The sequence below is a fragment of the Pogoniulus pusillus genome, unplaced genomic scaffold (assembly GCF_015220805.1).
Source record: "Pogoniulus pusillus isolate bPogPus1 unplaced genomic scaffold, bPogPus1.pri scaffold_50_arrow_ctg1A, whole genome shotgun sequence".
Classification (NCBI taxonomy): Eukaryota; Metazoa; Chordata; class Aves; order Piciformes; family Lybiidae; genus Pogoniulus; species Pogoniulus pusillus.
This window is the reverse complement of record NW_026974709.1, coordinates 500,631-524,987: the sequence shown is the minus strand read 5'-3', so window position 1 is coordinate 524,987 and position 24,357 is coordinate 500,631. Positions and strand designations below refer to the sequence as shown.

General features: G+C 49.9%; 2 protein-coding genes across 5 annotated transcripts in view; one reads left to right on the top strand and one right to left on the bottom strand.

The window, feature by feature from the left end:
* The window catches only part of LOC135174233 (gastrula zinc finger protein XlCGF26.1-like), a 59,321-nt gene extending 57,428 nt beyond the window's left edge, over positions 1-1,893 (bottom strand). For all 4 annotated transcript variants that reach the window (XM_064141444.1, XM_064141446.1, XM_064141447.1 and 1 more), the window contains exon 1: positions 1,848-1,893. The gene's annotated coding sequence lies outside the window, so the exon portion shown is untranslated. The remainder of the gene's footprint in view (positions 1-1,847) is intronic.
* Positions 1,850-23,097, top strand: LOC135174235 (zinc finger protein OZF-like). The gene is made up of 2 exons (XM_064141453.1): positions 1,850-2,230; positions 21,574-23,097. The coding sequence occupies exons 1-2, from the start codon at positions 1,929-1,931 to the stop codon at positions 22,772-22,774; spliced, it is 1,503 nt and encodes a 500-aa protein (XP_063997523.1). The 5' UTR covers positions 1,850-1,928; the 3' UTR covers positions 22,775-23,097.
* The last annotated feature ends 1,260 nt before the right edge of the window (positions 23,098-24,357 follow it).

The window sequence follows — 24,357 nt, the reverse complement described above, 5'->3', positions numbered from 1 at the left end:
CCCAGCACCAACAGTCAGAGCCCCAAAATGCCAACACTCTCCACAAAGCCACCAAACAGCTCCCAGCAACAAGTGCCACAACCAAACATGCCACAGCACACCTCAGCGCACCCAAGCCTCTGGAACAGGATCCACTATCACAGATATGCAAGAGACAAACCCCACCAACACTGCCCCCAAATTGACCACAAACAGCACCAAAACCACAAAGGAGCCTCCAAGACTCAACAACTACCCTCACCCTGCAGCTCAGGCAGACCCTAACCCAGCCACCCCACAGCGTGGCCATAGATAAGATGCAGCTGCCAACCCCCTAAGAACAGCATCCAATAGGGCACAGCAGCTCCTGCTTGTTCTTTCTCCAAGGTCTGAGACTCAAAAGGCTGTTGCTGGAAATTCAACCACAGGAGTCCCCTTAAACCACTCCTCCTTAAGCTCCCCTACCCCCAGACACCACAGCACTGCACTCCTCTGCTTCTGTTCTCTGGGCATGTCTGCACTGCATTATTTACCCCACACAAGCACCATGGACTCGAGGACAAAGCCCCTGCTGTACCCATCACAGAGATGTGCACTATGCCAAGAGCAGCTCTTACTAACCCCAGCCCGAATTCCAGAGAATGATTAAGGTTATGCTTCCAGGAGCCAGTGGAGGATCTCACTGCAGGGCTTGGACTGGACGACCATTGGAGGTCCCTTCCAAACCATTCTATCTTCTATGCTATTAGGCTCTGTGAGACTTCAAAACCCTTCACAACGCCTCAAAAGGTTTGAAAATACTTGCAGAATCATCAACGCTGTTGAAAGAGTGGGCACAGCAGACCCCCACAGCAAGGCTCTGGGGGGCACAGAGGGCTCTGATGCCACCACCCCCAGCACAGCCAAACCATCCCACAGCTGCCACCGGCCCCAGGCGCGCCCAAGCTCACGCTCAGCACAGACCCACCACCCACGCCTGGCAACCCCACCAAAGCCAGCCCACGGCCCGGGATGGGCTCCCCACCCCCCCGCCCGGCCCTCAGCCCAGCGCTGCCCTGCAGCACAGCATCCGCCCGGCCCCTGCCGCCACAAAGCCTCCAAACCCCCAGGGCTCGGCGGGGACACGAAGCCCCCACGGCAGCCTCTGCCGCAAGCCAGCTCCACGCTGCCCACGACCGCTCCTGCCCACAGCAGCCCCCACGGCGCCGCTCACAGCTCAGCTCTGCCGCCAGGCCAGCAGGCAGCAGAGGGGCCAGGGCCAGGCACACAGCGCCAGGGCAGCCCCCGCAGGGCACCAATGGGCTCCGCTTGCTCACACAGCAGCGGCCACAGAGGGCCTGCAGCTGCCCCGAGCAGGGCCAGCGAGCAGCAAAGCGGCACAAGGAACCCCTTGAAAACACCCACCCCTGCCCGGCCCCACCCGTGGCAACACAGCCGCACTCAGCCCTCCCACGGCACCGCACACACACCCCCTGCACACCTCTGCCGGCCCCCACACACCCCCCCACGGACACACGGACACAGCTCCCCACACCGACCCCAGCGCCGCACCCCCCCACAGCTCCCCACGGCCGCACGCAGCTCCCCACGCTCACACCCCCCGCACACACCCGCACGCAGCCCTCTCACAGCCCCAGCGCTGCCCACTCCAACCCTCACGCCCCTCACCCACACAACCGCCGCACAGAGGCTCCCCCACACCCACCCACTCCCACCGCGCAAACCTCCACGCACCCAGCGCACCCCGACAGGCCCCACGGACCCTCCGCACCCCCAACCCCCACAGAGCCCTCCCCAGCTCCAGCACACGGCCCCCAGGCCCCGGGCGTTCCGATCCCCCCTCAGCCACAGCGCTGCCCTCTCCCCACCTGGCAGCCGGCCCAAAGGCGGCGCAGAGCAGAGGCCGAGGCCGAGGCAGAGCCCAGCGCAGGCTGGCGGCAGCAGCACCAATGGCGCCCGCGGGCGCCAGGGGCAGCTCCTGGGCGCCGGGGCGGAGCTGCCGAGCTCCTGCGGCTCCCCTTGGCTGCCGCCGCTCCGCTGCGGGCGGCACTTCCTCTCCGGCCCCAGCTCCGCCGCCGCTGCGCTGGGACGCGCCGCGCGCAAGGGCAGGCTCCGCTGCGGGGCTTCTGCTGCAGCGCTCTCTGCCCGCCCAGGCCGCCGGGAGCCTGCCGGGGCCGGCGCTTGGCAGCTGCCTGCGCGCTGAGCTGCGCCTCGGCCTCCTGCTCTGCGCCGCCTTTGTCTGCTCGGGGCGGTAAGGGAAGCTGCGGGGGGCAGCCTGGGGCTGGGCTTGCGATCCCCGGGGCTGAGGGGTTTGTGCTGGGCTGGGGGCTAGGGAGGGGCTGCTGGGGGCGGCTGTGGAGCTGGGGGTCGGGAGGGTGCGTGGGGTGCAGGGGGCTCCGTTGGGGTGCCGGAGGGTTTGTGGGGTTGGGGGGTGTGGGGCTGGGGGAAGCCTCTGTGGGGCTGGGCGGAGAAGCTGTGGGGGCTGGGCAGGGGCGGCTGTGGGGAGGGCATCTGTGGGGTTCTGCAGGGGTGGTCTGTGGGGCTGGGGCCGGCCCCGGTGGGGCTCGCAGGGGGGGTTGTGATTCCGGATTGGGATCCCTTGGGGCTGAGGGGCGTCTGTGGGCCGGGGCTGGGATCCTGTGGGGCTGTGGGGCGGCTGCTGGCAGTTTGGAGCTGTTCCTGCTGCTGAGGAGCTTTGGCTCAGGGCAGTGGCTGAGAGCTCTGCTGCTGCCGGGCTGGGTTGGCGCAGAGATCTTGCTTCGGTTTAGGCCTTTTGAGTGACCTTTAAAAGAGATCTTGGTTGGTTTAGGAACTCGGTAATGGTTGTTGGACACTTTTCGATCATTTCCAGGCCTTTTACATGATTCTCAGAGAGATTTTCAAAGTTTTACATCAGTTCCTAAGGAGGTTTAAGACTCTTAAAGGCTGTTGATGACCTCTAGGGCAGATTCAAGCCTTGCTGAGTCTGTTTGGAGAGTGTCAAAGAGATCAATGAGCCTCTAGAGAGTCACGAAAAGCTCTTCAGAATTAGTTGTTGTGACTGGTTGAGATTTTAGTCCATTTTTGAAGAGGTTTTGATTATTTTTAAGCAGGTGTTTTGAAGAGTTCTGAATGCCAAAAAACTCTTTAAAATCTGGGAAAAAAGTTTGAAACCATCTTTAGGTCAGTTTAGGAAGTTTTGAAAAGGGAGTTTAGGAGTTTTAAAGAGAAGCTGATGATTTATAGGGACGTTTTAACCCCTTGGCACTATTCAAGTAGACTTGCAAACAAAAATAAACCTTGGATCTCAGTCATGTCTCTTCAGAATGAGTTTTTAGAGTTGTTGAGAGTTCTTAAGAGATTTTCTTGAAATTTCAAGAGATTTTGAGCAGTTTTGAAAGGATTTGTTGGCTTTTGAGAATGTTTTCAGGAGTTTTGAAAATGTTTTCATGCCTTTTTAAGGAATATTTGAAGAGTTTTGTGGAGACAAAAACTCCTGAAAATTTCTCCAGCAATCTTTAAAGGAGATTTTAATGCAGCTTTAGATGTCTTGAGGAACTTACAGGAGCTTGAAAACAATTGTGAAGCCATTTTTTGGGCCTTGAAGAGGTTCAAAGAGATGGTGATGAGTCTTAATGAAGTTTGAAGCCTGTTGAAGCCTTTTCCAAGGGTGTTGGAGCTTTTAAAGAGCTCAGAAAGTCAAGAAAATCTCTACAGCATTAGTTTGAAGAGCTCTGAAGAGAGTTTATTAACTTTTTAATTGTTTTCCAGATTTATGAAGAGATTTTGGTGATTTTTTTTTTCAGGCAGTGAATATTTTCAGGTGCTTTTAAAGAGTGTAGAACTGATAAAGAGGCCTAGAGACTCCCAGAAACCTCTGAAGTTTTCTGTAGAGTTTTGAACAGCTCTTAATGACTTGAAGAGATTTTTTTATAGTTCTCAGGTGGTTTTAAGCCTTGTTAAGCATTTTTGAAGAGCGCTGAACACTTAAAGCAGCCTCAAAACTCATTGAAATCTCTTCAGAATGAGTTTTTAGAGGTTTTGGAGGTATTTTAATGACTTCTGAATAGATCTTGGTTATTTTTAGATGACTTTTGAAGTGACTTCAGGGACAAAGAATTTGTTTCAATGTTTTATGTGTCTTTCAGATTTCTAAACAGATGTTGATGATTTTTAGGGCAGCTTTAAGACTCCTTAATAATGATTTTTGAAGGGTGTGGAAAGCTTCAAGAAACCAGGAAGTTATTACAGTATCTACAAAATCAGTTTTAAGAGGTTCAAAGACAATTGAATTCCTTTTGAAGAGTTTTTAAAGACACTTTGGTGGTTTTTCAGGCATCTTTGAAGGGTTTGGCAAACCCAGAACTCATTAAAATCTCTCTGATGCTCTTAAAGAAATTTTAATGCACCTTTAGGTGGTTTTAGAAACTTCTTAAGAGTTCTTTTATATTTAAATGAAAAATGTTCAGCCTTTAAGAGGTTTAAAGAGATGTTGGTGATTTTGGGGCAGTTGTAAACTGTGTTAAGCATTTTTGAAGAGTGTCAAGCTGTAAGAGGAAGAGTTGGTATGTGTTTGACCAGAAGTAGACAACAGGCCAAACAGTTGCCAGGTTACCAGAACCTGAGAACTCCAGGGTCTTTGAGCTCTCAAGTGACAGAGCTTACAGGTACCATCCCTGTAATCAGAGGCTGGAATGTGGTGTTGGCTAAACAGTATGTGGAGCCAGCACTGACCTTGAAAAGCTCTGCAGAGGACAACCAGCTGCAGAGGGAGCTGAAGAAGGATGAAGGCTCCCCTTGCTGGAGGGTCGCACAACCACCAAAGCCAACAAAGCGCATGGGCAGTAGGGAAAGTCATTGTGTAACCCAGTGTGAGCTAAGGAAGGAGCTTGGTTCGGCTTGGTTCTGCCCTCTGGGACATACTGGCCACACGTTGCAGAATTTGGAACACATCTAAACTGAGGGTGTAGGTAGGTGAGCTGGAGCAGCACCAGTGTGACTACCATGATGGTGCAGTTCCCAGTGGGGACACCTGCCTTTTGAGATGGCAGCTGACCAGCTCTGCTGTCTACACATCTCAGGAGCTCTGCTGGCCAGTGGCATAGGGTGAGTGTAGCCTGCCCTTAGACCAATAGAGCTACTTGGGATTGTTTGCCATGTCTCAGTCAGCACTGTAGCTGCTCCCCCTATGGCTGTAGCATGTGAGCCATAGGTATTGTGCTTTCCAGGATACCTTTCTCCTTATGGTTTTAGTGTTTAAGCTATCATAAAGTATTGAAACTGTACCTGGAGGGGGTGCCCGTGTGTGAGAGCGTTCCCTGGCCCCAGAGAACTCACTGGAACACAACCACATAAATACGCCTGGAAACTCACTGAAATCTCTTCAGAATTAGTTTTCCAGGGGATTCTAAGGGGCTTTGAGTTTTGAAGGGATGTGGATGAGCTCTTTCTTTTTTTCACTTGGTTTTAAGCCTTTTGAAAGCTTTTGAACACAGATAGTCTGGTACCATGGTGGGGACCCTGGAGCTGCACTGGCTTTGAACTGGGTTGGAAGCTCTGCCTGCACACAGGCACTGATTCAGCCACCAAAAGGCACAGAGAGGGTCACTGCAGATTCGTTCTCCTCTAGTTCTTTTCCTTGTTCTCATATTTGTCCTCCTCATGCTTTCCCTCTCCTTTGAGGCTGCACTTCAGCTCTTGCACCTTGTTCTCCAGGGTGATCTCCTCCCGGGGGCTTCTGTTGGGCCATGCTGGGGCCTTGGTGGAGTCCTGGGAACTCTAGGGGGGCTCAGAGTGAGTACAGATGGAACAATGGATGGACAGATGGAGGATGAAGGCTGCACTGGGGTGGCAGGGCTTATTTCAGCAGCTGTGTTGCTCTGGCTGGCTCCTACCTGCATTGGTGGTGGCAGCAGCTGACGCTGGAATTTCAAACAGCCAAATCCTTACTGAGTCAGTACAGCTCCCAGCATCCACCAGCTCCAGGCCGTGACACAGCCCTGATTCTCCCAGCACCTCCTGACATCCAACACCACCCAAGCAGGCATTCACGGGCCCTACCCCTACACTCCACCATTGGGCAGGGGTCTACTGAGGTCTCACTCCCTCTCTGTCCCACTTCATCAGGTCCCACATGAGGTGGCTGCAGGATCTCTCCCTGACCTTCACCTGTAACAGCCCTGCCTTGGCTTGTTGCTGATTTCAGCCCTCTAGGTCATCCTGGCCTTTAGTCTCAGGACCTTCCATTCTTGTTCTCCTGCTTTCAGCCCAATTTGTTGCACACTTCCTCAGCCACAATATTTTCCATTCTGCTCTTCCAAATGCAGTGGCAGTGCAGGTGAGGGACACAGGGCTGTGGGAGAGCAGAGCCAACAGGGAACACTGATAGGATGGGAATGAGGGAGCCCAAAGTCTCAGTCCAGAGAGACTTTGTCCAGAGAAGAGACATTTGTTCTTATGTATTCCTGTGTTGTGAAAATAAGGTACAAGTGAGACCAAATATCAGAAGTGAGGCTATTTATTAAAGGAAAAAGTGAATAGGACACAGAAAGAGAGAGAGAGAGAGAAACAGAGAAAGAGAAGAGGAGGAAAGGGATTCTATTACCGTGGGCTAGAGGAGGGGAGAGAAGAGGATTCCAAAGTCCAAGCCCTGTTCAGTTTGTGTTGCCCAGGGATGTTTACAGTGAGTGATGTCTTCAGTGGGGCTCTTCTTTCTTCTCCAGGAGTTCTTTTCTTCTTCCATCCCAACTTAGGGCACAGTTTGGTTGGTAGTCGAGAGAGGGTTCCTGGGCTGTTTTCAGCCTGGATGTCCATAGTGTGATGGTTCCTCTCACACACTCGCTCACTCCCTCTGCTATAGGCCCAGTGTCTTTTTCTTCAGTTTTTCACAGCTCATGGGCACTGATTCAGCCACTCAGTGGCACAGAGAGGGCCACAGCAGACTTATTCTCCTCCTTCTTGTCCTCAGTGTTCTTGTACTCTTACACCTTCTCCTACACTGTCTTCTTTTTCTTTCTCCTCGTTCTCTTTCTCAAGGCTGCACTTGAGCTCCTCCAACTTGTTCCTGAGGATATTCTCTGGGCCCTCAGCCAGATGCTTCTTTTGAACCATTCTGGGGCTCTAGATGAGCTCTTGGGACTTTGTGGGTCCCTGAGGACTCCTGGGGTACACAGTGAGTGCAGATGGTCAGAGGGTTGTGTGCTAGACAAGGGGCTGGGTGTCCACTTCTTTAGACCTTTAACAGCCCTGCCTGTCTGCTGTGCCCATTCTGCTGGACTTGGGAGCTGCCCCCAGTAAGGCCCAGCTCTGCTGTATGGTCCTGGGCAGTGCAGAGCTGTTCCTTGGAGTTTAGCCCTCTCCTCTGATTCTCTCTGGCAGGGACCATCTCTTCTCTCCATCAGCCTTGCCTCTGTGAGCTGGGGAAGAGCAGAGTTTGCAGATCCGCCCCTTGGAAGAGCCCAGCAGGTAAAGAACTCAGACTGGGTGTGCTGGTTTGAGGCTAATTTTTACTTAGAGAAATTAAATCCTTAGCTGTGTGAAGAAAGAAAAAAAGCAGTAATCTATATTCCTGAGTTTGCTGCTGCAGTGTGCAGCTCTCACTAAGGCTGTGCCTTCTTTCTGGCGCTCTGGTCTCAGTGGCTGTGTCTGCCTTAATTCTTTAATCCATCTAACCCTTTTTTTTCCTCTAACCTCCTTGTCATGTTTTTGATCTCCAGACTTATCACGTGAGATATATGTGGATTGATCTGATTATTTCTGAAGGGAGGGCAAGAGGGAGGGGGGAGGGGGTTTGGATTGGGAGCCCTCCTGGGGACTTTGATTGTTTGTGGGAGGGGTAATATGTTTCTGTGTTATTTTTGTATCTAGCTGTATATATGCCTGTATATTGTGCTAAGCTCTAAATACAGCTTCACTCTTAATTTCCATCTCGGCTGAATCTGCTCTGGGTGATTTCATAAGAATGGGTGCTGGGTAACACCCAAATTGTCACACTGGGACAACGGCATGACCCCATCCCATTGCTGACCCCTGGGGCACCTCCCAACCTCCTCCAGACATTCCTGCCCATGACATTTCACCCTTCTGTGGGCTGTGAGTGACATCAGCTGTGGTAGGACTCTGGGGCATTCGAGGCCTATGGTGCTCAGTTATGTGGCAGGAGCTGGAGGTTAGGATTGAGGTGTGGAGAGTGGACAGGAGAGGGCTGGAGGTGGTTTAGTCTTCCTGGGTCACTGTCTTTGTTATCTGAGCCAGGAGAGATTGACAGACAAGTGTGACGGTTTGGGTGTTTCCCCCCCCCCCCCACTTTAGAAGTCACCCAGACTAGACTCAGCTGGCTCTGGAAATATGAACAAAGCTATTTATTGACAGCTGGTACAATATACAAGCAGATATTTACAGTATATACAGTTATAGACAGAAGTATACACAACTCCCCTCCCAGAAACCTGAGTCCCCAGGAGGGGCTCTCAACCACCCCTGCACCTTCCCCCTGCCCCTCGCAACCTTACCCCAGTCCCAAGGAAGAATTGAGGCTCAGCCAGAGGTTAAGAAAGCAAAGTGGGGGTTAGCCCAAGTGGAGGGTGAGTTTAGAGAGTAAGATGTTGCTCAGCCAGCAGCCCGAGTGAGAGAAAAAAATGGCGGGAGTGTTATCTACTGTTTTCTTTTCTTGTTGAGCAAGACTGAGGGAAGTAGACATCACCATTGTTTTCCTTTCACAGCCTATGATCTAGTTCTTCTCACCAAAACATTCTACCTTGCTTCAAACTAGAACAATCCACCCCTGTCTACTTCACTCAGAGTATCACTGAGAACTATCTGATCTAACCTAAACCAGTATTTACACTAATGAATATCACAAGTTCAGTTCACACTTCAATCCAGCTATCTCAGATGTAGGTGATTCAAAAGCTCAGAACAGTTTGTCTCCTCACAGGTGAGATGAGAACAGGGACTCCCAGGTGACGTTGGGTTCGTGCTCATGTACTGTAGATTCTCTTGTAGATTCTTTCAGTGTTGGACGCCGATGGTACCTAGAACAGAAATCTCCTAACAGCTTGTATTATACACTCTGAATTTAGACTCTCTCAGCTAAGGTTAGATTTCTCTGTGGAATGCATTGGATTTCAACATCCTCCTACATTACCCAGTAGGTGTGACCAGGACCTTCAGCAGACACCTCCCCTTGGATAGGTTTCCCTTCGCCCGAAGGAGAAAATACCCAAACAGTTTTCCCTAACAGATTCTTTTCACATACAAGAGGAACTTGGTCGCCGTCTACTGTTTGGACCAAGTCTGATTGTGCAGGTCCTGCTCTGTTTACTGAACCACTACTATTTACCAACCAGGTAGCTTGTGCTAAATGCTTGTCCCAGTTTTTCAGAGTTCCACTGTCGTGGAATGCAGTTTCGCGGCAGAGTTATGGGGAAAATACGCGAGGCGTTGACTATTTTATCAGTGATTTATTGCAAAGAATGCGAATTCCCTCTTCCCGAAACTACACCACCACTGTGAATTCTTTTGATTGAGATCAAAGTAACATTTCCGAAAATGGCAAATTAAAGAGTCTATGATGTTTAAAGAGAGTTCTTTTGAGTTTTTGTGGTTTGATTTAATAGTTCGTCAGCTACTCACAGTCTGTAGCTTGGCAGGGAGTCTCTTTTTCCCGATGAGGGTCCAGGCATGCAGGCTTTAGCCTCTGCGACTCGGCGTCCGCCCGAGGCGAGACTAGATCGGCGAGCAGTTTGTTGTTGTTAAGTCCGGGAAAAAAACCAGAAAGGCTGGAAAACCCAGAAGGACAAGACGCAGACCCAGAAGGCTAGGGCAAGGGCGCAAGGGCCAAAGCAAAAGGCAAAAGGCAAGAGCATGAGCACCCGATCCTGGCCTGTCCACCATTTTTATAATGCTCCAAAATAGGACTAGCCCACAATTCAGACCACTTTTACGTTGTTCACATACATTGGTAAAAAACAGTAAGCAATTTATATAATTGGATAATATTACTCAAACAATATAAAGACCACTCCTCAGGCCAGCCCACCTGCAGGTGCTGGGCAGGCTTGAGATAGTCGTTTCTACTTAACCAAAACAATACCCTGTTGTCTGGAAAGCGAGGTCAAGTGGAAGGGAAAACATGGCCAGTGTTTACCTTTTCACTTACCCTGGGGAGAAATCTTCCCATGGGACTGAAAGATTGTTTTGGGTTTTCGATGCTTCTGGCTTGAATGTGAGGCACTAGAAACTACACAATATAGCAAAAGCTTAGAGAGCCTTTTGCTACTCTCCATGACATCCACCCCCCATGGCTTTTAGGATGGTTTTCAGCAAACCGTTGTAGTGCTCAATCTTCCCTGAAGCTGGTGCACAGTAGGGTATGTGGTAGATCCACTCAATACCCTGCTCTTTGGCCCAGTTTTTCACAAGATTGTTCTTGAAATGGGTGCCATTGTCTGACTCAATTCTCTCTGGTATTCCATGTTGTCGCAGATGGGGTCTCTCAGCGCCTACACCGATTTGGCGAAAGGGAGAAATTAATTAATGCAAGAGGATATTTATAAAAATATGTATATTTATTAACTTCCAATATTTCAACTCTCAACACCCCCAACCACTGAACTTTTATATTAACAGGATTCTTTACAAGATTATGAAGACATTCTAGGATATATATCTACAGAACTTCTAAATAACTAGCAAACATTCAAACATTCAAACTATTAACATAGAGAGAGTTTCCCCACGGTTCAGTGCTGCCTGAGGACTTACACTGTTTGCCCAGCAAAGCTGAGCTGAAAACTACTCTCTGCTTTATGGCAGGGGTAATGGAAATTACAGAGGCATCAACTCACAATTCTTATCAATTATTAATCACACTCCTGGCCTGCACCAGCCTATTGCAAGTGACCAATTCTTCAAGATCTCTGCCTATGGACTTCTAGGCTGGAATCCTCTGACGTCAGGGGAAATGGCAGGCTCTGGCCTTACTGCTGCTGGATCCTGCCAGCTGCTCTCTCCAGGAGTACGCAGGCAGGATCTCCAGGTGCAGAGGCAGGATTCCATGCAGTCTGAACACGGATCCAACACTTGCTTCTCAGGCCGATCGAACGCAGACAAGTGGGTCAGCTCCCGGCAACCCGCGGCAATGTGCACAACAGGCACTCATACAAAGGCAGGCATACAGCTGCAAGGAAGTACACATGCGGGCAGGCAGGCAAGCATGTGGTGGAGCTGCAAGTAATGTGGGGAAGGCGCTGCACATGAGCCAGCGCACCCCTCTTTATCAAATGTGGGTTGAGAGTTAGTGCTCTCATTAGCCACTCGAATGAACCAATCAGGTTGGCAGTCAGCCGAACCCTACCACACTAGGTAAAACCCACAGGCCTGGACTCCAGGCATGGGAATCACATGGGCCCAGCACCAGGCAGGCCCAAGCTGGGCATGTGGGGACTTACTTACATAACCAGGTGTCCCTTTGTTCTCGTTTATCCCCAGTGCAGGCAGAGAGACATGTCCAGGCAGAGCGGGCATAAATAATTCTGCTTTCGGGCCTACAGGCCCTCCACGACACATGTCTCCACATGATCTGTCTCTCCAAGCCAAGAATGGTGTTAGGTGCAGAAGCATGTGGAACTGGATAGGTTTGCAGCCATCCGGTGCTGGCCTCTACCATCATCAGCACATACTGCTTCCCAGAACGTGATCGAGGTAAAGTGATGTAGTCAATCTGCCAGGCTTCACCATACTTGTACTTTGACCATCTATCACCATACCATAAGGGCTTGATGCGCTTAGCCTGCTTAATAGCAGCATAAATGTCAGAGTCATGGATGTCTTGGGTGGTAGTGTCCATGGACAAGTCAATTGACCTATTGCGTGCCCATCGGTATGTTGCATCTCTGCCTTGATGTCCAGATGAGTCATGGGCCCACCGAGCTAAGAACAGTTCACCTCGGTGTTTCCAATCAAGGTCAAGATCAGAGTTGGTATCAGCTTGAGCAATCTTAGCAGCTTGGTCTGCCTGCTGGTTTTGTTGGTGTTCCTCAGTGGCTCTGCTCTTGGGCATGTGTGTGTCTACATGCCGCACGTTAACTGGAGTTCTCTAGAGTTGTGCATGAATGTCCTGCCATAGATCAGCCACACCAAATAGGCTTTCCTTTCCTCTGCCAACCATTCTTCTTCCAGTCCCTTAGCCAACCCTATAGAGCATTGGCTACCATCCACGAGTCGGTGTAGAGGTAAAGGGTAGGTCAATTCTCAAGTTCAGCCACATCAAGAGCAAGTTGGACAGCTTTTACCTCAGCAAACTGACTGGATTCTCCTTCTCCATCTCTCGCTTCAGTGACTCTCCTGGTAGGACTCCAGACTACTGACTTCCATCTTCGCTTGTTCCCATCAAGCTGACAGAAGCCATCTGTGAGCAAAGCATAGTTCTTTTCATAGGATCATAGAATCAACCAGGCTGGAAGAGACCTCCAAGATCATCCAGTCCAGCCTGTCACCCAGCCCTATCCAATCAAGTAGACCATGGCACTAAGTGCCTCATCCAGTCTTTTCTTGAAGACCCCCAGGGACAGTGCCTCCACCACCTCCCTGGGCAGCCCATTCCAATGGGAAATCACTCTCTCTGTGAAGAACTTCTTCCCAATATCCAGCCTATACCTCCCCTGGCACAACTTGAGACTGTGTCCCCTTGTTCTATTGCTGGTTGCCTGGGAGAAGAGGCCACCCCCCTCCTGGCTACAATGCCCCTTCAGGTAGTTGTAGACAGTAATAAGATCACCCCTGAGCCTGCTCTTCTCCAGGCTAAACAGGCCCAGCTCCCTCAACCTCTCCTCATAGGATTTGTGCTCCAGGCCCCTCATCAGCTTTGTTGCCCTTCTCTGGACATGTTCCAGCACCTCAACATCTTTCTTGAATTGAGGGGCCCAGAACTGGACACAGTACTCAAGGTGTGGTCTGACCAGTGCTGAGTACAGGGGAAGAATAACCTCCCTTGTCCTACTGGCCACACTCTTCCTGATGCAGGCCAGGATGCCATTGGCTCTCTTGGCCACCTGGGCACACTGCTGGCTCATCTTCAGCCTACTATCTATCAGTACCCCCAGGTCCCTTTCCTCCTGGCTGCTCTCCAGCCACTCAGTCCCCAGCCAATAGCGCTGCTTGGGGTTGTTGTGGCCAAAGTGCAGAACCCTGCACTTGGCCGTATTAAATCTTATCCCACGGGCCTCTGCTCACCCATCCAGCCTGTCCAGGTCCCTCTGCAGGGCACTCCTACCTTCCAACAGATCAACACCTGCTCCTATCTTGGTGTCATCTGCAAACTTACTGATGCTGGACTAAATCCCCTCGTCCAGGTCATCAATAAAGATATTGAACAGGACTGTGCCGAGCACTGATCCCTGGGGAACACCACTACTGACTGGCTGCCAACTGGATGTGCCACCATTCACCACCACTCTCTGGGCTCTGCCATCCAGCCAGTTCTTGATCCAGCACAGAGTGAATCTGTCCAAACCATGAGCTGCCAGCTTGGCCAGGAGCTTCTTGTGGCAGACAGTGTCAAAGGCTTTGCTGAAGTCCAAATAGACTACATCCACAGCCTTCCCCACATTCACCAGGCGGGTAACCTGATCATTAAAGGAGATCAGGTTGGTGAGGCAGGACCTGCCCTTCCTAAACCCATGCTGGCTGGGCCTGATTCCTTGGCCATCCTGTAGGTGCTTTGTGATGGCACCCAAGATGACCTGTTCCATGACCTTGCCTAGCACTGAGGTCAGGCTCACAGGTCTGTAGTTTTCTGGCTCCTCCTTACGACCCTTCTTGTGAATTGGTGTAACATTGGCCAGCTTCCAGTCTTCAGGGACCTCTCCAGTGAGCCAGGACTGCTGATAAATGATGGAGAGTGGCTTGGCCAGCTCAGCTGCCAGCTCTCTCAGCACCCTAGGGTGGATCCCATCCAGTCCCATGGACTTGTGAGGATCCAAATGACACAGCTGGTCCCTTACTGCTTCCTCATGGATTAGAGGGGGACTGTACTGGTCCCTGACTTCATCCACCACTTCAGGAGTCCAGCTGTCCTGGAGACAACCTGTCCCACTACTGAAGATTGAGGCAAAGAAGGTGTTAAGCACCTCTGCCTTTTCCTCATCCTTTGTCACTCTGTTCCCCTCTCTATCTAACAAGGACTGGAGGTTGTCCTTGGCCCTTCTCTGCCATTCAGATATTTAAAGAAACACTTTTTATTTTCCTTGACAGCCGTGGCCAGCCTGAGCTCCAAGTGGGCTTTTGCCCCTCTAATTTTTCCTCTACAAGACCTAGCAACTTCCTTGAACTTCTCCTGGGACACCTCCCCTCTTTTCCAAAGGTGATACACTCTCTTTTTAATCTTTAATTCCTTCAGCAGCTCCCTGCCCATCCAGTCTGGCTGCCTCCCTCCTCGTCTCATCTTCCAGCTCAATGGCACTGCCTGCTCCTGTGCCTTCAGGAATTCTTTCTTGAAGCAGCTCCAACCTTCCTGGACCCCTTTGTTTTCAAGGGCTTTTTCCCAAGGAACTTTCTGAGTTAGCTCCTTAAATAGGCTGCAGTCTGCCCTTGGGCAGTCCAGTGTGGAGGTTCTGTTGATGCCCCTCCTGGTTTCTCCATGTATTGAAAACTCTATGATTTCATGGTCACTGGACCCCAGGCAGCCTCCAACCACCACATCCCCCACCAGCCCCTCTCTATTTATGAGCAGCAGGTCAAGCAGGGCTGCCCCCCTGGTAGGCTCACGTAACATCTGGGATAGGAAGTTGTCTTCCACACATTGCAGGAACCTTCTAGACTGCTTCTTCTCTGCAGTGTTTAAGTCCCAGCAGATGTCTGGTAGGTTAAAGTTGCCCACCAGAACAAGGGCAGGTGATCTTGAAGCAGCCTCCAGTTGCTTAAAGAGTAATAAATCAACCTCTTCTTCCTGGTTGGGTGGTCTGTAATAGACTCCAACCAGGATATCAGCCTTGTTGGCCTTCCCCTTAAGTCTCACCCATAATGACTGAACTTGATCATCCTTCATTTCTACCTCCATGACATCCAGAGCATCCCTAATATACAGAGCCACTCCCCCGCCCTTTCTCCCTTGCTTGTCTCTCCTGAAGAGTCTGTAGCCATTGATTACAGCACTCCAATCATGTGAGCCATCCCACCACGTTTCAGTGATGGCGACAATATCATAGTTCTCCTCCAGCACCAGAGCTTCCAGCTCCTCTTGTTTGTTACCCATACTGCATGCATTAGTGTGCATGCACTTCAGCTGGGCTGCTGCTTTTACCCCTAGCTCTAGCCTACCATCCTCAATTCCCTTTGATTTATCTCTGGTGCTGTCATGTTTAACCCCCTCCCCCTTCCATTCTAGTTTAAAGCCCTCTCAACAAGCCCAGCCAGCTTATGTGCCAGGGTCCTTCTCCCCTTCTGTGACAGTTGTATCCCATCTGCTGATTGCAGACCTGTGGCAAGATGAAATTCCCCAAGATCAAAGAATCCAAAGTTATGTTGGAGGCACCAACCTCTGAGCCACTTGTTCATCAAATACGCTTTCCTATTCTTCTCTGTATTCCAGCCTGTAACTAAGGGTATAGATGAAAAGATTACCTGTGCCCCTGCTCCCTCAACTGCTTTCCCCAGTGTCTTAAAGTCCCTTTTGATAGCTTTTAGCCCTCTGTTATTAATCTCATCATTCCCTGACTGTATAACTAATAAGGGATAGTAATCAGAGGGCTGCACTACAGTAGGCAGCCTCCTGGTAACATCCTTGACCCGGGCTCCAGGGAGGCAGCAGACCTCCCTGTGGAAGGGGTCTGGCCGGCATATGGGGCCCTCTGTTCCTTGCAGAAGGGAGTCACCAATAACAATTACCCTCCTCTTGTTCTTCTGGGTACTTGTTCTGATGCGAGGGGGCAACTGATTTGTCTCAGTTGCCCTCCCAGCCAGTGATGCTTCTGCCTGCTCCAGGATCACCTCATCCTCAACCTCTAGTGCCCTATATCTGTTATGTAAGGGCAGCTCGGGATGTGAAGATGGCTGGAAGGGTTTTCCCTTGCCCCTTCTGGTAGGCATCTGCATCCATTCTCCTTGGTTGCTCTGTTCGTCTCCCTCTGGCAAGGGGGACTGCAGAGCATGTTGCTCTCTTTTACATTCCCTTTCAGCCTTCAGGCGTTCCACCTCTCCCTTGAGTTCAGCCACCAGGTTAAGCAGACTATTAATCTGCTCACACCGAATGCAGCCAATGCCTGTGTCTCCCTCGACTTCGAGTGCCAGGCTCCAGCACTCCTCGCATGCAGTCGTCTGGATGCCTGCATTTCTACAGGTGGGCTCTGTTTGGGTGCCCACAGTTTTACAAGTATTGTACAGCTTGGACCTAATTTGAACCATGTCTGGCTTTCCTGAAGGTCCGGTGCGAGTTGTTTGGTGTGGGTTGTTTGGTTTGTTTTTTTTCAGTGGTGCACACTGCGCTGGGCTCGGCAGAGGTAGCTAGCTCCTCGTTTAAATCTGCTGCTTGCCAGGCACCGCCCCTCTGACTCACCTTCCTGCGAGCACTTAGCACCTGCCTGCCGCTCCCTGCCTACCGCTCCCTGCCCCCTTCTGTGCTCCTCGAGTGGAGAGAGCCTCAAAATGGAGGAGAAAAGAGGCTTCGAGAAAGAGCATTTCAGCTGAGCTAGCCTGTGCCACTCCTCGTTTAAATCTGATCAGAGAGATCACCATAGGGAGGAGCTTCTTCAGCACAGGTTATTTTCTCCTCTGGAGGTTTGGTACAGTCTGTGCCTTCCGGCCAGTTGGTGATCACCTCCACCAGACCAGGTCGATCGAGATTACCCATTTGTGCTTGTTGGGTTATCAAAGCCATCCATTTAGACCAGGTTGCATCTGTGGCATGATGCGGTGATGAACCTTTGACTTTGAACATCCAGTTTAGAACTGGCAATCTAGGAGCTAACAGCAATTGTGACTCAGTTCCAATCACTTCAGAAGCTGCTTTCACCCCTTCATATGCTGCTAGTATCTCTTTCTCTGTTGGGGTGTAATTTGCCTCTGAACCTCTGTAGCTATGACCCCAGAAACCAAGTGGACGACCACATGTCTCATTTGGAGCTCTCTGCCAAAGGCTCCAGGTTGGACCATTGTCACTGGCAGCCGTGTACAGAATGTTCTTATTGTCCAGAGCAGATCGCACAGGTCTGAAGCCCACTGCATGGACTACTTCTCGCTTGATCTGATCAAAGGCTGCTTGTTGTTCAGGTCCCCACTTGAAATTGTTTCTCTTACGAGTCACATCGTGCAGAGGTTTGACTGTTTGACTGAATCCAGGAATGTGTAGTCTCCAAAATCCCACTGCACCCAAGAAAGACAGAGTGTCCTTCTTATTGGTGGGAACTGCCATGGTGGAGACTTTGTTGATCACATCCTGAGGAATGTGATGGCGACCATCCTGCCACCGCACTCCCAGAAACTGAATCTCTCTGTCAGGTCCCTTGACCTTGTTTCTCTTAATGGCAAAACCTGCTTGCAACAGAATGTCAATGATTTAGTTACCTTTCTCGAAGTTTGGCCCCACACAATGATGTTGTTCATGAATTGGATGTGCTCTGGAGCTTTACCATTCTGCAGGGCATTGTGGATGACTGAGTGACAGATCGCTGGGCTGTGTTATCACCCCTGAGGCAAACGGTTGAACTGGTACTGGATTCCTCTCCAGGTGAATGCAAACTGAGGCCTGCACTCTTTTGCTATGGGAATAGAGAAGAAAGCATTAGCAATGTCTATGGTTGCATACCATTTAGCTTCCTTCGATTCCAGCTCGTACTGGAGTTCCAGCATGTCTGGCACAGCTGCACTCATGGGTGGAGTCACCTTCTTGATGGCACGAAAATCAACTGTCAGTCCCTACTCTCCATTAGGCTTGCGCACAGGCCAGATGGGACTGTTGAAAGGTGAAGGAGCTTCCTTGATGACAGCCTGACTCTCCAATTGACGAATCAGCTGATGAATGGGCAACAAAGAGTCACGGTTAGTTCTGTACTGCCTGTGGTGCACAGTTTGAGGAGCAATTGGCACTTCCAGATCCTCTATGTCATGATGTCCCACAACTGCAGATTCAATTGAAAGTTCAGGTCTAATGGACAATTTCTGTTTACCATCCTCAATCTCTACAGATGCTATTCCAAAAAACCATTTGTGACCCTTAGGATCTTTGAAACAGCCTTGTCTCAAAAAGTCAATTCCCAGAATGCAAGGTGCATCAGGACCAGTTACAATAGTGTGTTTCTTCCACTCTTTACCAGTTAAACTGATCTCAGCCTGCAACTTAGTTAACTCTTGAGATCCACCAGTGATTCCAGAAGTAGATATGGACTCTGTCCCTTTGCAGTTTGATGGCAACAAAGTACACTGAGCGCCTGTGTCAACTAAAGCCCTGTATTTCCAAACTTTTGAACTGCCAGGCCACCTAATGAATACATGCCAATAGATTTGGTTCTCTCCACTATCCCTTTCCTCCTCCTGGCTGGAGGCAGGGCACCCCTAATGCTGAACATGGCATGTGGGGTATACACAGTGATTGGTTTTGTTGTGAGACAAAGTTCACCTGTTGGAATGCAGTTGCTCTGGGGAGCTGAAAAAGTGACAGCTACTTTTCTGGCATTGCTGCCTCTGTTTCTGCCACTCTGCAGTTCCCTGACTCTCTTTGAAAGAACTGAAGTAGGTTGACCATCACACTTCATTTTCTCACTGTATTGGTCACGCAGAATTATCCACAGTGACACATGTGATTGCTGATGTCTAGGTGGAATTTGTCTCCTCCTGGGCTGGAATTGCCTTGCAGGAGGTGGGCTTCTGTTCCTGATGGCAGAAACATGCACCCATTCAGATGATGCAGGAATGGTATCTTTTACCAGATTGGAAATGTTTCTAAGGTCCTCCTTCAGTTCTTTCATGCCATCCTTAATACCTTCCTTGATGTTATCTTTGATGCTACCTTTAATACCATCTTTTATCTCTGTACCTAGAGTTTTTATGGCATAGATTATGGCACAATGTGACAAGCTGTCCTCTATCTGCCTGAGCTGGTCAGTGAATTCACCAACAGTGAAAGACCTTCCATTGTCTCTCCTTGATAGAAACTTGCTGGTCAAGATGTTAGCATAGGATGAAGGAGTAAGCTTAATAAGCTTCTTCATGAGACCTGTTCCAAGAGGAATGTCATCAGGCTCGTGTGTGCCATGATGTCCATAAAGCACTTCCTTCACAGCAAACTTCTTCAGAAGCTTAATTCCCTGCTCAATGGTGTTCCACTTCTTGGCCGCCCATGGCAGATCATCTCGAGAAGGATATCTCATAGCCACAGCCAACAGGAGGCGTGTCCAGAAGCTAACCTTACCAAGAGGACTTGCTAGGTATTTGTCCACTCCACTCTCCTTGGCGAGTGGTCCTAGCTGCTTGACAGACTTGTCTCCTACCTGTAGGGCATTGGCACCAATGCTACGGCATCTCACCAGCCAGCTTAGAATTGGCTCTCCTGATTCCCTTGAGTATTCCTTTCCAACTTCCCTGACCTCTCTGAGTGGATCGTTGGATTCCTGGATGTCATCCTTCTCCTCTTCCTCTTGTTGATCTGATTGTCCCTGGCCTAGAAACAGAACTTTCCTAAGAGCATTCTTGAACTCATTGGAACCATCCTCTTTCTTGGCAGCCAACCTCACAGCGCTCCTCTCATCCGATTACTGACATCTGACCATGTTCGCCAAGTCCCAAAGACTATATGCCTCCTCTTCCTCCTCTTGCTCACCAGAGGTCCCATCTCTTATGTTCTCTTTTGCATCACACTTTGTCAAATGCGGTGTCTTAGCTTTCACCTTAGCAGGCGCCAAAAGGGCTTGCTGCTCAGCAACAAACTTTAGCATGTCTGCTGGAGGGTTTGACTCATTGGGGGTCTGGCCTGAGGCCTGTGAGTTCAGATCTGTCTTAGAGGTGGAGTCTTTTTTTTTTTGTCTGCTGGCTGGGGATTCAAACTGGCTGAGTTAGTGTTATTAGTAGAGGGAACATCCTGGCTTTGAGTAGTCACCTGTGTTCCTGGGAGTCCTGCCAATCCTGCCGTGTTATCCTTCCCACTAGGAACATTGGCAGCTTTCCCAGAATCTGGAGAGGGAGGTGTAGTGACTGTCCCAGAATCTTGGGAAGGAGGTGGTGTTCCTTGCTGTGCCCCTGAGTTATCTTTGTTTTGGTTTCCACTGATACATTGTTTATGTGACACTGTCCCTTTCTCTTTCTTTTTAGCTTTCACAGGCATTGCTTTCGAATTTTTCACACAGACTATTAAAAGTATTATCAAACCAAAAATTATAAGACCTAGGATCACACACACCAGAAATACCACAGTCTGACATGTCTAAATTTCTGAACAAGGGTCTGGCATCTCAGTTTTAGGTTGAATGACTCTCATTAGTGCGGTAGATAAAGCAAAGGAAGTACTTTGATTGTCTGTAATATTATTGATAAATACCCCTGTAATATTAGTAGTAAAATTTTCAGTTACATTAAAGCCAGCATACCCTAGAATGAAATTGCCCCAGATCCAGAAGACATGTGTAAGTTTAGCTTTGACCTTCTTAAAAACTACATTAAGCAAGAAATAACCAATTTGGGCTTTGATCTAATTATACACAAGAAAACAGAAAACAGACCACACAGCCCCCACTAAGTAAAATAGCTGCTTCATTAGCTTCATTCTGATTCCCAGAGTTAATTAACAATCACTGAAAAATGAATTTGCCCCTCGCTGGAGTGCCAAATAAGAATGTGTGACGGTTTGGGTGTTCCCCTCCCCCACTTTAGAAATCACCCAAACTAGACTCAGCCAGCTCTAGGAATATAAATGAAGCTATTTATTTACAGCTAGCACAATATACAAGCAGATATTTACAGTAGATACAGTTATAGACAGAAATATACAAGGTCAAAGGTAATACAGAATCTCACAGAAACCTGAGTTCCCAGGAGGGGCTCTCAACCACCCCTGCACCTTCCCCCTGCCCCTCTCAACCTTACCCCAGTCCCAAAGAAGAATTGAGGCTCGGCCAGAGGTTAAGAAAGCAAAGTGGGTTAGGCCAAATGGAAGGTGAGGTTAGGGAGTAAGATATTGCTCAGCCAGCAGCCCAAGTGAGAGAGAGAAAAATGGCGAGAGTGTTATCTACTGTATTCATTTCTTGTTCAGCAAGACTCTGAGGGAAGTAGACATCACCATTGTTTTCCTTTCACAGCCTGTGATCTAGTTTGTCTCATCAAAACATTCTAGCTAGCTTCAAACGAGCACAACAAGGCTCTGCTAAAGCTCAGGAATGGGGGTTGAAATCACTGCCTAAGTACCGCAGTGTCTCAGCACCCCCAACACAGAACCTGGGGTCTCAGCAGAGCTATTGGAGGTCTGACCTCGACCATGGCAAGAACTGGGGGTTTGAGGGCCCCTCTCATTCCTTGCTCCAGCTGAGCACTGGGTGTTGGGAGGTGCTGGGGGTGTCAGGGGTTGTCATGAGCCAGACAGGATCTCTGGGTTTGATCTCCTGCGCTCAGGTGCTTCTGTATTTCCTAGGGCAGAGCAATGACTTCTTCCCCCACCAGCGTAGACTCACAGAACAACCCAGACAAGAGCTGGGAGGAGAAACAGCACCAAGTAAACAAGATGGAGCAGCTGAAGTGCAGCCCCAAGAAAGAGGAGGAGGAAGAAGACAGCATGGAGGGTGGTGATGAGAATGATGACTATGATGATGCTGACTGTGAGGAGGAGGAGAACGATGAGGATGAAGATAACCAAAATGATGAAGAGAAGGAGGGACACACCAGAGAGAAGCTGTTTCCCTGTTCTGAGTATGCCAACAGTTTCCTCCAGAAATCCAACCTCACTCTCCACCAGTGCTCACTCACCAGTGAGAAGCCCTTCACCTGTGCTGAGTGTGGCCAGAGCTTCAGCTACAGGTCTGGCCTTACCACCCACCAGCGGACGCACACAGGTGAGAAGCCCTTCACCTGTGCTGACTGTGGCAAGACCTTCAGTCAGAGCTCCAACCTCACCAAGCACCTCCTCATTCACACTGGTGAGAAGGTTTCCTGCCCTGACTGTGGCAAGACCTTCAGTTGCAGCTCCACCCTGAACAACCATCGCCGGATCCACACCAGAGAGAAGCTCTTCCCCTGTATAGAGTGCAGTAAGACCTTCACCGTGAGCACTGCACTCCTCCAGCACCGCCTCATCCACAGTGGTGAGAGGCCGTACAGCTGCACTGACTGTGGCAAGAGTTTCAGCCACAGTTCCACCTTCACTCGCCACCGCCGCACCCACACCAGTGAGAAGCCCTTCAGCTGCACTGAGTGTGGCAAGAGCTTCAGGCAGAAATCTACTCTCACTCTCCACCAACGTGCCCACACTGGCGAGAAACCATATGCCTGTGGTGACTGCAGCAAGAGTTTCGCTCACAAGGCCTCTCTCATCACACACCGTCATATCCACACTGGGGAGAAGCCCTTCACCTGCAGTGACTGCAGGAAGAGTTTCACTCAGAAGTCCTCTCTCACCACACACCGTCGTGTCCACACTGGTGAGAAGCCCTTCACCTGCAGTGACTGCAGCAAGAGTTTTGCTCAGAAGTCCTCTCTCATCACACACCGTCGTGTCCACACTGGTGAGATGCCTTACAGCTGTGCTGACTGTGGCAAGAGGTTCAAGAGCGGCTCAAATCTCACCCGGCACTGCCTCAGCCATGCTGCTGACCATCCCAATCTGGAGGCAGTCACAAGTTAACCCACCCTGGGTCTGTTGGGGCAATTGGGGCGACCCCAAGAGGGCCTTTCCAGCAGATGGAACCAGAATCACCTCTTTTTGATCTGCATTTCTCAGGTACTGGAGGCTCCAGCAGCAAACAATAACCCCTACCCTTCTAAACACCAATTAGTGGTGATGAGAATAATTACACTGATGAGTTGGCACAGCTGGTGCTGCCACTGGAGCTGTGCTGAGCTTATCCAGGATTTATCTGGTTGTTCCGCAATGCTTTGGGCCTCCCTGGGTTTAAAAAAAAGACCTCTCCATTGCCCAGATGTGAATAATAACCAAAGTTACTCAAATCCTGTCTTTTCCAGTTTTATTTGGGGCATTTCTTCCCACAATGCTCAAATGTTTGGGACCTTTGTTCCCTAAGAATGGGGCTGGAGCCATGTGTCCAGTTCAGGAAAGTCAAAGGGAGGCTGTCAGCAGAGTCTTGAGAGCATCTTTGAAGGGTCTCGTGGGATTCCCAGAGGGATTTTTTATGGGGTGTCAAGGGATCTTAGGTGTTTTGAGGTCTGGAGGATGTTGTAGAGAGCAGGAATTAATATGTGGCCGAGTCGGGAATTTATCAAAAATAGTTATTTTTTTTATTTTTCCAAAAACCCGCCCCCACAATATATATACAAAGATTAATTTAGTTTAATAAGTAGATTCAGTCGCTTGAGAATTAAACTACAAGGATACCGTCAATAATCTGACTATTTTGGAAGTCAGAAGTTGGAAAAAGCTTTAGCTATTAATTAATAGCAATTTCTTACTAAATTAAGCTAAACCAAATAACTCACTCAGGCGGACTCATGCGGTCTGTGTTCCTCTTCCTTTCAGGGTCTGCAGGTGAATCGTTAAGAGGTCATTAAGGGTCGTTAGGCACACAAAGGTGTCAATAGGAAAGCAAATCCTTGAAGGTCTCTCTGCAGTCCAGGCACAGGGGAGTGTGTGAGCTCAGGCAGACACATATGTCCAGGCACAGGCAAACTCCAAAGCGGGAACCCCAAAGGCGAGAAGATCCCCAATATTTATAACCTTCGCTAGACAAAGGGCAGAGTTACCACACCTTAGGCGCGAAAGCGCACAGCCAATCCCATCCTGGCTCCAGCGCGGGAACTCACGGGGCAGTCCTCCCCCGCTTCACGGCTGCAGGGCAGGCGAGGGGGGAGGGAAAGCAGGTGGCTTTTCCCCTTTACCCCCGAAGTCCGGGCAGGAGAGGAATTTAGGGGTACAGGACTCCAGGACAGAGGGTACTAGGATTGCCTTTGGAGGGTCATTGGAGGGGTAAGGTTGAATCTCAGAGAGAGGTCTTTGGATGATTTCAGCAAGCTTTTGTCAGCTTCCCACTGGGGGGCTCTGAGGCTTTCCAGCAGGCTTGGCAGTTTCTAAAGAGCTTCCCACTAGCTCAGCAGTGTTCCTGATGGATTCATGCAGGCCTGGGACTTTCCTGAGGCTTTCCATGCATCCAGAAGTGGGAAGAGATCTTTTTCAGTGTTTAGAAGTTTTTAGGGGCTTTAATAGTTTTTAAACTGTGAAACTGATGCATTCCAACAGGTCTGATGCTTCTGATG

Excerpts from the sequence above, each read along its gene's own strand:
- LOC135174235 (XM_064141453.1), top strand. The coding sequence starts at position 1,929 with ATGGCGCCCGCGGGCGCCAGGGGCAGCTCCTGGGCGCCGGGGCGGAGC. Across the intron at positions 2,231-21,573 it reads GCCTTTGTCTGCTCGGGGCG|AGCAATGACTTCTTCCCCCA; the intron begins GTAAGGGAAGCT and ends TTCCTAGGGCAG.